This window comes from Oratosquilla oratoria, chromosome 4 (assembly GCF_046742065.1).
Source record: "Oratosquilla oratoria isolate Oo_2021 chromosome 4, ASM4674206v1, whole genome shotgun sequence".
Lineage (NCBI taxonomy): Eukaryota > Metazoa > Arthropoda > Malacostraca > Stomatopoda > Squillidae > Oratosquilla > Oratosquilla oratoria.
In genome coordinates this window covers 18,300,027-18,314,187 of record NC_134780.1, presented here as the reverse complement: position 1 = coordinate 18,314,187, position 14,161 = coordinate 18,300,027, and the positions used below count along the sequence as shown (strand labels likewise).

Sequence of the window (14,161 nt, the reverse complement as noted above, 5' to 3'; positions counted from 1 at the left end):
TCCATGTCCTTCAGAGAAAACACCTGATTAAGAGCTGCCCTATAGCCCTGCACTGCCGAGAGGGAGATCTTCTTGGACTTCCGGAGGAAGTGGAAGAAGGAGGCAATCTGAGGAATGGTGGCTTGATCTGGGATTATTGCCCGGGAGTGGCACCATTCTGCAAAGGCATTCCATTTCCCTTGATAAAGGGAAGCTGAGGAAGAGCGAATAGGGGAGGACATGTCTTCCGCCACTTCTTTGGGGAAACCCTTCTCTAGGAGGATCCGGACCATAGTCTGAACGCGTGAAGCGCCAGAGCTGACAGGTTCTTGTGCCAGGCCCCGTTGACTGGTTGATGTAGAAGGTCGGATCTTCCCTGAAGGGCCAGGGGCTCCTCCACCGCTAGCTCGAGGGCGTCTGGAAACCATGGGGCTTCCGGCCACCAGGGAGCGATCAAAGTCATCCGAAGGTTGGATGCATTTCGTACTCTCTGGAGCACCTTCTGGAACAAGGGAAACGGTGGGAAAGCGTAGGTGTCGAGGTTGTCCCAACTTTGCAGAAGAGCATCCTCTCCTGCTGCCAGCGGATCTGGGAGAGGGCTGAAATATACTGGGAGCTGGTGATTCCATCTGGTGGCAAAAAGGTCTACCAGAGGGGAGCCCCATTTGTTGATGAGGAAGGTCGCCACTTCCGGATGGAGGGACCACTCCGTGCTGAGTACCTGATTCCTTCTGCTGAGGTGGTCCGCCCAGACATTCTTCTTCCCTGGGATGTAGCGAGCTCTGAGTGCCACTTGGAGATTCTCGGCTAAATGGAGGATGTCCATAGTGAGATGGCAGAGGTCCTGGGAGACTGTGCCACCCTGCTTATTCAGGTAGGCTACTACCGAGGAATTGTCCGACATGATGCCCACAACTTTCCCCGAGATCTGATCCGAGAAGTGACGGAGAGCCAGCAGTACCGCTTTCAACTCTAGCCAGTTGATATGGGCCGTCCGCTCGACTGTGGACCAGGAACCGCTGACGTGATCGTCGTTGAGGTGGGCCCCCCAGCCCTCCTTGGAGGCGTCGGAGAAGAGGACGACTTCGGGGGGAGATGGGCCGAGGGGCATCCCCCCGAGCAGGTTGCACGGGTCCTTCCACCAGAGAAGAGAGTCCTTGACTGCTCTGGTAAGGGTGATGTGTTGGCGGGTTTGACCCCTTAGCGGGGACCACTGGGACTTGAGGAGCCACTGTAGAGGTCGCATTCGTAGTCTGCTCCTGGGAATTAACCTCTCGACGGAGGCCATATGGCCCAGGAGGACTTGGCACTGTTTCGCCGTCAGGAACCCGGTCGATAGTGCTTGTACGACAAGAGAAGTGAGATTCCGGATTCTCTTCTCTGCTGGGAAGGCCTTCATGAGGGAGGAGTCCAGAACCATACCCAGGTACGTGACTCTCTGTCGTGGGATGAAATCCGACTTCGTCTGGTTGACTATAGAGCCCAATTTGCGGATGAAGGCTAGGACCGTTCCCAGGTGGTCGCGGCATAGCTGGGCGGACTGTGCCAGGATCAGCCAATCGTCCAGGTAACGGAGTAGGCGAATTCCTCTGGAGTGGGACCACGCTGAGACGAGTTTGAACACTCTGGTGAAGACTTGGGGTGCTGTGGAGAGGCCAAAGCATAGGCAGGTGAATTGAAAGGTGGTGCCCTTGTGGACGAAGCGGAGGAATTTTCTGGATGAGAGATGCACAGGTATTTGGAAATAGGCGTCCTGGAGGTCCAGCGACACCATGAAGTCCCCTTCCCTGATAGACGCCCTTACAGCCTCTGGGGTGTCCATCCGGAACTTCGTCAGGGAAAGGAACTTGTTGAGAGGAGACAGATCGATGACTGGTCTCCACCCCCCTGTTGCCTTTGCTACGAGGAATAGCCTTGAGTAGAACCCCGGGTCCGGAGTCGAGACTTCCTCGAGAGCTCCTTTCTGGAGCAGAGCGGAGATTTCCTCCGCTAGGGCGCACCCGCGATCTGAGTCCGGATGGTAGTTGCTGAATTGGATGGGATAGGGGGAGAGGCTGGGGAAGGTGTGAAAAGGAAGGCGATAACCTGCCTTGATGACCTGGATGGTCCAGTCCTCCGTCCCGGCAACCTCCCATTCTCTCCAGTAGAGAGGCAACCTTCTATCCTGTGCGGGAGGGCAGGCGAGTTCCTAGAATTTCCTGCGTTGGGTCCGGAGCCTCTATGGTGTTTGCGCCCCTGTTCTCTACTGGGAAAGGGGCGAGGCTTTCCTGTTTGGGCTTTCGACTTCGAATGGGGGTGGGGCCTGTCTTCCCGATTAGGAAAATGAAAAGGCTGCCTCTGCGTCTGAGAGGACCGAGGTGTCGATGGGGGGGGTTCTTGGCCTCGAGCTAGGGACGGCTGTTCTCTCGAGTCCACCATATCCGGGGGAATCAGCGTGTGGGTGAGAAGGGGGGCCTTCCTCAAAGGAGCAAAAATCTCCCTGAGGAAGGGGTCACTGGGGTCCCCGAGGATGGTGTCTCTCCTGCGGGACTCGAAGTTGGCCCAGGACGTTGAGAGACAGGAGGCCTGATGCTTCAGGGCTCTGCTCGCGCTTGCCAATAGAGCCTGGAGGTCGCATTCTTCCTGGGGTTGGAGTTCGGGTAAGAACTCCCTTGCCGAGGCAAGGCGGCGTTCTAGACAGGAGTTCACCAGTGATTGAATGTGGTCGCTGACTTCCCTGCCGGAGAGATGGACGCTTCTTCTGCGCAGCGATTCCACGTCTGCTTTAACCAGCTCTGGTAACCTCGCCAGGATCGAGGCTTCTTTGAGGGTTGACCCCGATGGGGTGTAGAAGCGCTTCTGGTGTTCCACTGGAACCTAAAGCCAGCGCGCCTTCTCGGTTGTCCTTTTTGCGAGAGCGTCGGAGGCCTGGGCCATGGCTCTCGCTGTCTGCGTACTCCATGGAAGGAGTGGAGGAGGCTGTGCTTTCTGAGAGTTGGCCGTCATAAAGATCTCAGACTCGAATGTGGCTTCCTCTTCTTTCGGGGGGCCCAGTCGATTCGCCCTCCGAACTCTCGCGAGGATGTCCGAGAAGGAAAGTTGGACCACCATCGGGGATTCCGACTGGGAAACGGGAGGGGAAAGGGAGCGTGCCCCCCCCCCCACGGCGCTGTGGACATCGTCGTCGTCGTAGGAGGGGTCTGCACGGTCAGAGAGGAACCTCGCGCTTCCATCATCGTCACTGATGGGTTCAGGGGGGTTCTGATCAAGTGGAAGATGGTCGAGGGGGGCCCTTGGGGGCGGTGACTCCTGACGAGCTTCCGAGCGGTGTACGCACCGCGCTTGAGAAGCGCGGAAAAATTCCCGTTGTTCCTCCATCTGTTCCTTCAGCGTAGTGAAGAGTGCACAGAGAGTGGGGAGGAGGTCCGGGGAATGCCCGTTTGGCGAGTCCCGCCTGGGGGCGGATGGTCCGGGAGACACAAAGGGGAGACTGCCTTCTCTGGACGAGGAGGGGTCACCCGCGACTAACGCGCGCGTGGGTACACCACGGGCCTCCTGCCCCCCGGGCATAGAAAGGGTTCCGTGGATGACCCGGCTCGTCTTACGATGGGAGGAAGGTGGACTGCGGGACTCCCGAGGAGGAGGAGAGGCCGAAGCGCTCGTCGGCTCCAAAATCGGGTCCTTTGTCCGTTGGGGGGGTGAGCTGCCGGGCCGCGTCGCGGGGGTGCCGCCTGCGGACTCATCCGGGAAAAAGCTCGTACTCGGGGGATAGTTCGCGGGGGCCAGAGGCGCATGCCCGTCGAAGCTAACCGCCTTGGGTTTTCCGTCTACTACGTTTTGGAGGAGGGGGAGAACTGCCCTTGTCCTCCGCCAGTGCAGCATGCCTTCTCTTTGTTTCGGGTGAGCGGGGAAGTGATCTTCCCTGCGCGCGTACTTCGTTCTTTGCCTGCACTTTCTTGTGAGCATGAAAATACGTGGACCACTGCTTATCGTCCCAATGAGCGCACGTAGTACATGGGGATGAAGGGGAACACTCCATCTTCCTACAGTGGATACACCAAATGTGTGGATCTACGGGTGCTGGCGGGAGAGCAGCCCGGCAGAGAAAGTCGCCGTGGGCGAAGGCACACATCCTATTGCGAACAACAACACTATGACCAGATTCCATACTTACAGAGAAGCGTAGAATACTCGGTGGAGGTTAAGGAGAGGAACGGTTATAGGAAGAGGGTGCTCAAGTACTTCCAGGCGGCGGGATGGCGTCGATGCAGGACGCTCAAACACAAAGGAAGCCGTTGGAAGGTTGGAGATGGCCGAAGCAGGGTGCCCTAATGTCGTCACAATCTCAAGAGGCCGGGAATTGGGCCGATTGGGAAACGTGGAATACGCAAGGGCAAGCACCGCACTATAACTGGAGGGAATACCGTTCCCCGACCGCACTTCGAAATTGTTAGCTGGTAATGTGAGAGATGTTGACTCTATCCGTACCGCGAAGACAATGGTGCTTAGCGACCTATGCTTGTGGGCGAAGGGGGGGCCCCCTTGCCCCAGGAGGGCCCCTTACCGAGGATAATGGTTGCCCAGACCCATAGAGCGAGGTGCTTTTCAAACAACACACAGTGTTAGCGGTAGAAACCTTGGCTTCGCGAAGTAATCCTTGGGTAAGTACCGAAGAGTTTGTATTCTTCGGAACAAAATGTCTATAAACAGCCCACCTCTGACAAGTACCTTAGAAAAGAGCCAACCAGGCTTGGTGTGAATAGCAAAAATAAAACCATGAATGCAAATATCCATCCTTTACTAGCAAAAATGTCATCACATTTTACAAATGTACAATCCATCAATCAAACTGTTGCCCCCACTTCTCTCTTTCAGGAGACCTGCAGCCCCCACAAAACTGGCCATGGCCATCAGTTCAGAAATTCGGTGAAGAGATTTTGTGTCACTGTCTGGAAAGTGAGTGTAGGACAGCTAAGTATGATACATGAAGTTCATATACAAGCATGAGCAGAGTATCACTTCACTAAATGAACATTCATTCCACAAACTTGTTCACACACTTCAGCAACAAACCTTAATGTAAATATAATTATGAAACTTTGGTTGAAATAATTTTTTCTTGCATAAACCACTCATAATACTATTCAGAAACCACTCGTAATACTTTTGAACATAGTTCTATTTTTAGAACACATTATGAACATAAAAAACGTGCACATTCTTAAATAATACATCTAAGTTTTTATGGAATATTTACAACACAAATCATACAGAAAATAAAAATAAAAACCTGTTGAAATCCAATAACTGTTGATATATTCAAGGTATTTTAGGGCAATGACTAACACCCTTCAAAAAGATTCTGGTAGAAAAAATATTTTCTCTTCTACAATATCTAAAGAAAGAAAAAGAGAGAGGGGAAAAAAAGTCCTTTCTCCAGTACAGTGCAAAGTGGTGGAAGTGTTTTATAAATATGTACCACATGACCTGGCCACATAAACAAACTGCCCCAGATGCAACCATCACAAAGAAAACACCAAACACCTGGCCAAGCAGTTGACAGCATCTCTACTTGGGTGAGAGGTCAGGAGTGGAGATGGTTCAAGGCTGCATGTCAGCAAGTGAATTCATAGTAAGGGCATACTACATTAAATTCTCTGCTTCAAAAAAGTCCTCATTAAGGACACACCATCCTAGCCCTCTCTGAGAGGGGAAGTTTGTGATGTCAAACCAAATAAAACTGAAACCACATTTTCCAGCTTATAAATGCATTTTGGCATGTACCACACACCCCTAACTTAAAAAAAAAAAAAAAAAAAAAAAAAAAAAGGGTTACAGCAAACTAAGGCACAAGCTTATAACAAAATAAGGATGCAGTAGTTTCACATGGTATGTTTCCTTAGACTGTTTAATGACTATAGTACACATACAAATTTTTTGTTTCTGTATTAGTTTCACAAACTGAATTGCCACAGAAAATTGCAAAGGTATACAAACACAGCCACCTTAATCTACCATTACCACCCAATATACTGCACAGCTGTGGTACTTCCAGGTATCAAAAGCATTGCAGGCATGCTGATTTCTACATCTGGAACTTATCACTGCCTAATTTTGAAAAGAATTAATGTTCCTATTTGCACTGTAAAATTTTACCAACTTCCAATTTGCACTTACATTGTAAATGTTTCAACTTTACCTTCACTATTGACTCATTTTACCTTTCACATTGAAATACAGAAAGGGAAGTACACACGAGAAAAATTACATTTGCTGAAACTCTACACTTAGTTAAAATGACAAGGCTTTCCACCAAACACCTGATGCATCACCAAATGAGTATGCAAATGGTGAATGAAATCAACAACACGATGTTTCATTGAGACATATTAAAGTGTGACCATAGCCAAAATATTCCAAGACGGTAACTTTTGTGTTCAACTTGGAATCTTTCCTTCTCCCCAAATTACTTAGTTTTATCGTATAATGTGTTGGTTATACGTTTGGATAATTCTAAAGTAATAACAAAAATTATGTGCACATGTGCCAGGAAATATGGTCATTTTAGACTGGTACAAAGCATGTTGGCTCATTATATCAGTTCGCTGGATGTTTGAAGTATTCTGCTGGGACTTCACCTTTCTTGTGCAAGTCTTGGAATAACTGTCCAGCCTTTTCATAGTCCCATTGGTTTTCTTCAAGGCACCTGAAAAACAAAACAAAACACTGATTTATGACCTAATATACCACCTGGCTATGTTGTCAGCAGTCATGAAACCTAAATCCTTAACTATGAGTTACTGAATTAATTCAGAGATCCACTGGGGCATCACTGACAAATAGAGAATTTATCTCAATAATGAAATTCAGGTATTGTAAATGAAGAATGCTACAAACATTTACAGAAAGGGAACTATATATTACCACCACTTCAACAAAAAATTACATTTATTTTCTGTAAAGGCTAACCCTAAAAAATTACTGATTTTCCACCAAGTAGAATGAAAGGTAACTGCTAGATGGACTTCAAAGAGAACCATTACCCTGCTACCTCTCAACACTCTTAACTCCATCTGGAAGTACACATACACATACACATATACCAAGGCTTTTTCCCACTTCCAAGGGAGGTAGCCAAAAAGGGAAAGGCATAAAAACACTCCCACCCATTTCATCCCTAAATACACTCCACACCCCTCCCACCCTTCCTCTCATCTGAGCACCTCCTGGATGACGGGTCATCCCTGCACCCTGCCCACCGCCCTGGGTCAGAAGCAGTGCAACCCAAAAATCTCCTGGCTGGACCCAAGATCTCTCTCTCTCTCTCTCTCTCTCTCTCTTTCTAAACTTAAAATTGTATTTTCTTCACTTTTTCATATAAGGAGAGTTGATAATTGGCAACTGTTTCCCTCCTACTGGTGACACAGAAACAACCCCTAACTATTGCAACATACAACAATCTATAATTTCTTCCAAGAAAGACCTACAGCAAGGCCCAAAAATCATTACCAGCAACTGTGAAACTGGGTTTTTGGTCAGTGAAATTTGAGGCATTCCATGTGCATCCCAAGCTCCCTTCAACCTATCTCTCCATCTCATTCTTCAGCTTCCTCACAAGCTTGCTCTATCCACTTCTGTTTTGCACATTTTCTTTATTAGTCTTTCCTCATCCACTCTTTTCATATGCCTAAACCATCTCAGCACTTGTTTTAACCTACCCAGCAGCAACTGTTCATTAGCATCATTTTTTTTTTTTTTTCAATAAACATTTAACGCTCCATTTAACAGATATATGTGTGCAAGGACTGGTCAGTTCCTGCCAAATGTAAACAGAATGGACCGGTTTGGTAAATAATGGACAAATGATTGTTGTTGGTAATTTGGTACAGTATACATTTATTGGTTTCATTTACTGTGCCTGAAAATAATATGGATCTGGAAAAGGCTTATGACAGGGTAGACAGGAGGATGCTGTGGGGGGTGCTGCAGAAATATGGGATGGGAGGAGGGCTGTTGGGAGCAGTCAAGAGTTTTTGTGAGAGTGGTAGGATTGGAAATGGAGAGAGTGAATGGTTTGAGGTGGGGGTGGGACTTCATCGGGGATGTGTTATGTCGCCCTGGCTGTTCAATCTATGCATGGATGGAGTGGTGCGAGAGGTGAATCCAAGGGTGGTGCGTCAGGGGTTGGAGATGGTTAAAGAAAATAGAGAAAAGTGGGAAATAAGCCAGTTGTTGTTTGCTGACGATGCTGCGCTTGTAGCAGGATCAGAGGAGGGATTGAGGAAGTTGGTGACGGAGTTTGAGAAGGTGTGTGAAAGAAGGAAGCCGAAGATAAATGAAGGCAAAAGTAAGGTGATGAGATATACAAGGGGAGAGAGTGACAGCAGGCTGGAAGTGAGCATAAAAGGTGAGAGACTAAAGGAAGTGGATAGTTTTAGATACTTGGGTGTGAATGTGGCAGGAAAGGGAGGAGTGGGGGTGGAGGTAGAGTGTGGATTGAGAGAAGCAAGTGAATGCCTTGGTGGATTAAAAAGTGTAATGAGAAATAAGACACCTGGGAATGGATGCTAAGAGGAGGTTATATGCAGGAGTGATTGTGCCAACAGCACTGTATGGGGCAGAAACATGGAACACAAGAGAGGAAGAGATGGAGTTTGAATGTGTTTGAGATGAAAAGTCTGAGAAGTATAATAGGGGTTGCTGGGCTGGATAGAGTGAGAAGTGAGGAGGTGAGAAGGAGAACAGGGGAGGAAGGGGAGCTGGGAGATAGGGTTGATGAAAGAGTATTAGGATGGTTTGGACACATGGAAAGAATGAGTGAAAAAGAGGTGTGGAAGGCAGAGGTGGAAGAAGTCAGTGTGGGGGGGCATCCTGGGGTGGGATGGATGGATGGGGTGAAAGGGGCATTACAAAAGAGAGGAATGTCTCATTAAAGACATTGACAGACTGGAAAAAGTACAACGGCGAGCCACAAAACTGATTCCAAATATCAAAAATAAATCATACGAAAATCGACTAAAACACATGAATCTGTTTTCCCTAAAAAAGCGTAGACTCAGAGGTGACTTGATACAGGTCTTTAAGATTTTAAAGGGAATTGACAACATCAAAAGTGACAAAATTTTCACATTGAATGAGAATCAGACAAGAAACAATGGTCTCAAACTATCCGGAAATAGATTCAATTTGGAAGTAGGTAGAAACAACTTTGCCAACTGTGTAGTAAATGAATGGAATAAACTTCCTGCAGAGGTAGTGCAATGTAGTTCAGTTCGAAGCTTTAAGAATCAGTTAGATAAATACCTAAGTAAGATGCTGTAATGATTATAATTTACCTTATATTATTTGCTTTTATTTTGTTATCATTTGTCTGTCTGATTTTCATTTATTATTAGTTATATGTCAATTTATTATTATTTACTATTTACCTGTTTGTTTATTATTTAACTATACCTATGCATTTATTTATGTATTTTATTTGTTATTTACATTATTATAGTTTTTATTTATTGGTTTATTATTAATATTGTTTTTTATTTTCGCATCCGACCTAGATATGGATCAAAAGGTCTCCTGTCGGCATGCTCCGCCTTTGTAATCCTTTGTAATGTCTGTTGAGGAAGGACGGAAGAGGACAGAAGATAGGGGTGAATGGAGAGCGGTTGTGTATGGATGATGCTGTGATGCATGAGGGGGAGTGGGTGGGGGATGGGAGGGTGAAGAAGTATGTATGAGAAAAAATTTGACATAGCCCAAAGGGATTTCTCCTCGTCTTCTTTTCTGCATGAGGGGACAGAGGAGGGAGGGAGGGGGGTCACTGAATTTATGAAGCGGCCTTGCTGTGGATGTGCTGTGTCTTGCAACACTGCTTCTGACCCAGGGCAGTGGACAGGATGCAGGGATGACCAGTCATCCAGAAGGTGCCAAGATAAGAGGGAGGGAGGAGGGTGGAGAGGAGTGGAATATGTAGGGAATGGAATGGGTGGGAGTGGTTTCTATGCCTTTTTCTTTTTGGCTACCCCCCATGTAAAGGGAAAAAGCCTTTGGTATATGTATGTATGTAAAATAATATGGTAATATTGTATCATTAATTTAGGAGGAGAACAGGGGTGGAAAGGGAGCTGGGAGATAGGGTTGATGAAAGAGTATTAGGATGGTTTGGACACATGGAAAGAATGAGTGAAAAAGAGGTGTGGAAGGCAGAGGTGGAAGAAGTCAGTGTGGGGGGGCATCCTGGGGTGGGATGGATGGATGGGGTGAAAGGGGCATTACAAAAGAGAGGAATGTCTCATTAAAGACATTGACAGACTGGAAAAAGTACAACGGCGAGCCACAAAACTGATTCCAAATATCAAAAATAAATCATACGAAAATCGACTAAAACACATGAATCTGTTTTCCCTAAAAAAGCGTAGACTCAGAGGTGACTTGATACAGGTCTTTAAGATTTTAAAGGGAATTGACAACATCAAAAGTGACAAAATTTTCACATTGAATGAGAATCAGACAAGAAACAATGGTCTCAAACTATCCGGAAATAGATTCAATTTGGAAGTAGGTAGAAACAACTTTGCCAACTGTGTAGTAAATGAATGGAATAAACTTCCTGCAGAGGTAGTGCAATGTAGTTCAGTTCGAAGCTTTAAGAATCAGTTAGATAAATACCTAAGTAAGATGCTGTAATGATTATAATTTACCTTATATTATTTGCTTTTATTTTGTTATCATTTGTCTGTCTGATTTTCATTTATTATTAGTTATATGTCAATTTATTATTATTTACTATTTACCTGTTTGTTTATTATTTAACTATACCTATGCATTTATTTATGTATTTTATTTGTTATTTACATTATTATAGTTTTTATTTATTGGTTTATTATTAATATTGTTTTTTATTTTCGCATCCGACCTAGATATGGATCAAAAGGTCTCCTGTCGGCATGCTCCGCCTTTGTAATCCTTTGTAATGTCTGTTGAGGAAGGACGGAAGAGGACAGAAGATAGGGGTGAATGGAGAGCGGTTGTGTATGGATGATGCTGTGATGCATGAGGGGGAGTGGGTGGGGGATGGGAGGGTGAAGAAGTATGTATGAGAAAAAATTTGACATAGCCCAAAGGGATTTCTCCTCGTCTTCTTTTCTGCATGAGGGGACAGAGGAGGGAGGGAGGGAGGGGGGTCACTGAATTTATGAAGCGGCCTTGCTGTGGATGTGCTGTGTCTTGCAACACTGCTTCTGACCCAGGGCAGTGGACAGGATGCAGGGATGACCAGTCATCCAGAAGGTGCCAAGATAAGAGGGAGGGAGGAGGGTGGAGAGGAGTGGAATATGTAGGGAATGGAATGGGTGGGAGTGGTTTCTATGCCTTTTTCTTTTTGGCTACCCCCCATGTAAAGGGAAAAAGCCTTTGGTATATGTATGTATGTAAAATAATATGGTAATATTGTATCATTAATTTAGGAGGAGAACAGGGGTGGAAAGGGAGCTGGGAGATAGGGTTGATGAAAGAGTATTAGGATGGTTTGGACACATGGAAAGAATGAGTGAAGAAAGATTATTAAAAGAAGTGTGGAAGGCGGAGGTGGAAGGATTGAATATGAGGGGGCGTCCTAGGAGGAGATGGATGGATGGGTTGAAAGGGGCTTTACAAAAGAGAGGAATGTCTGTAGAGGAAGGACTGGAGAGGACAGAAGATAGGGGTGAATGGAGAAGGGTTGTGTATAGATGAGGCTGTGATACATGAGGGGGAGTGTGTGGGGGATGGGGGTGAGGAAGTATGTATGAGAAAAAGTTTGACGCAGCCCGAAGGGATTTCTCCCCGTCTTCTCCTTTCCTGCATGAGGGGAGGGAGAGGGGGGGGTCGCCGAATTTATGAAGCGGCCTTGCTGTGGATGTGCTGTGTCTTGCGACACTGCTTCTGACCCAGGGCAGTGGACAGGATGCAGGGATGACCCGTCATCCAGGAGGTGCCAAGATAGGATGGAGGGAGGAGGGTGGAGGGGAGTGGAATATATGGGAAATGAAATGGGTGGGTGTGATTTCTATGCCTTTTTCTTTTTTGGCTACCCCCTGTGTATGGGGGAAAAAGCCTTTGGTATATGTATGTAATTTAGTTTTAACACACACAACAGGTAAATATGAAATAAATGAACAGAATTAATGGATGAATGTACATTCCTAGACAGCAGATCACTGGCACTCCCTCCCTCTCATGTGGGGTCTGAAACAACCACGCCTGGTGTTGGTGGCCCAAACTTGGACCGAACAACTGTATGCAGCAATGGACAATCAGCCCATTGTCCAGCTCTATTATGGACAGGATTTTTTGTTCACTAAATCGAGGATCTGTTGCATTGGAGTCCATTAAATGGAGGATTGAATGTATATCTCCAAATTTTCCCCCCTGCTAAATTCTTAAAGAAAGAAAAAGAAAAAAAGAAAGAAGAAAAAAAAAAAAAAAAAAAAGGGTACAACTTACATTCGTGAATACTGGAACCGCATCCCAGAGACTTGTGAAAACTGTTTGATCATTTCTACTTGGATTGGTTCTAAACCTGCCAAAGCAGTTTCTTCTGACGTGGCAGGTGCAACAGGTGATGTTATTTGTACTGGTACAACTGGTACTGGTGGTGGTGAAGACACCTGTGCCTGAACTGCTGGTGCTGTGACTGGAGTAGGTTCTGATGATGCCGATGTATTACTCTTAAAAGACTGTAATACAATAAAGCAAAATCTAAAATTATTCAACATTATTATTTGAAGGGATGAGAAGAGAATAGTTGTGTATGGATGATGCTTTGATGCATGGAGGGGAGTGGGTGGGGGAGGGGAGTGGGTGGGGGATGAGGGAGGGGGGATGAGGGAGAATGTGTGAATGATATTTTGATGCAACCCGAAGAGATTTCTCCCCGTCTTCTCTTTTTCTGCGTGAGGGGGCAAAGAGGGGGGTTGCTGATCAAATGAAGTGGCTTTGCTGTGGATGTGCTGTGTCATGCTACATTGCTTCTGACCCAGGGCAGTGGACAAGATATAGGGATGCATCATCCAGGAGCCAAGAAAAAAGGGAGGGAAGAATGGTGAATGTGAGTGGAGTATGTGGGGATGAAATGGGTGGGAGAGGATTTATGTCTGACTTTGGCTCTCTTGTAAAGAGGAAAAAGCCATTGGTATATGTGAAAGTTCTAAATACATGTCAGTAAAATACCAAGCTTAACTGTCTAATCAATGACCACTTCTAAGTTGCATGTATAACTCTCCAGAGTCTACTTACCTTTACTTGTGACACAGTAGCATATGTGACAAAGAGTTCTTCATTACATATGCAATAACCTTCTCCTTGCTTCACAATTATGAGAGACCGTGTAAAGGACCGCACCTGCTGCAGCTTTCCCCCATCTTGGCAGAAAACACCACTAAGAACTACATGCATCAACTGTGCCTGCAAACAAAAAATTAATTGGCCAATTATCAATTAATCAACCTGGCCTAACTGGCTGATACCAATTAATACATACATACATATACCAAGGCTTTTTCCCCCTTACAAGGGAGGTAGCCAAAAAGGAAAAGGCATAAAATCATTCCCACCCATTCCATCCCTGAATACACTCCACACCCCTCCACCCTCCCTCTTATCTTAGCACCTCCTGGATGACGGGTCATCCCTGCACCTTGTACACTGCCCTGGGTCAGAAGCAGTGTCGCAAGACACAGCACATCCACAGCAAGGCCGCTTCATAAATTCGGCGACCCCCCCCCCTCTCGGGGAGAAATCCCTTCGGGCTGCGTCAAATTTTGCTCACACATACTACCTCATCCCCCATCCCCCCGCCCATTCCACCTCATGCATCACAACATCCTCCATATACAACCATTCTCCATTCACCCCTGTCTTCATATGAGAGGACAGATAAAAGAGGCAAAGAGGAGAGCAGATGTGAAATGGGGTAAGATTATGATGGAAAATTTGGAAGTAATAAAAAATGTTTTGGAAAGAAATTAAGAGAGGAAAAGGAGGCAAATCAAGTAGAAAAGATAAAAGGTGCTGATGGAGAGATGATAATGGAAGAGAAGGCAGTGAGAGGAAGATGGGCAGAGTATTTTAGGGAGCTGCTAAATGTGAAGGAGGATAGGGAGGGAAAGGTAGTTGCAGTGGGAAGCACTAATTACATGACTGTGCCTGTGATGAGTGAGGAAAATGG

General features: G+C 46.3%; 1 protein-coding gene across 1 annotated transcript in view; it reads right to left on the bottom strand.

The window, feature by feature from the left end:
- Nucleotides 1–4,739: 4,739 nt before the first annotated feature.
- The window catches only part of LOC143024630 (nuclear RNA export factor 1-like), a 66,609-nt gene continuing 57,187 nt past the window's right edge, over nucleotides 4,740–14,161 (bottom strand). The window contains exons 14-16 of the mRNA XM_076183530.1: nucleotides 13,231–13,398; nucleotides 12,439–12,671; nucleotides 4,740–6,664 (exon numbers count right to left, since the gene is read on the bottom strand). Coding sequence (XP_076039645.1) covers nucleotides 6,556–6,664; nucleotides 12,439–12,671; nucleotides 13,231–13,398 — 510 coding nt within the window. The 3' untranslated portion in view covers nucleotides 4,740–6,555. The remainder of the gene's footprint in view (nucleotides 6,665–12,438; nucleotides 12,672–13,230; nucleotides 13,399–14,161) is intronic.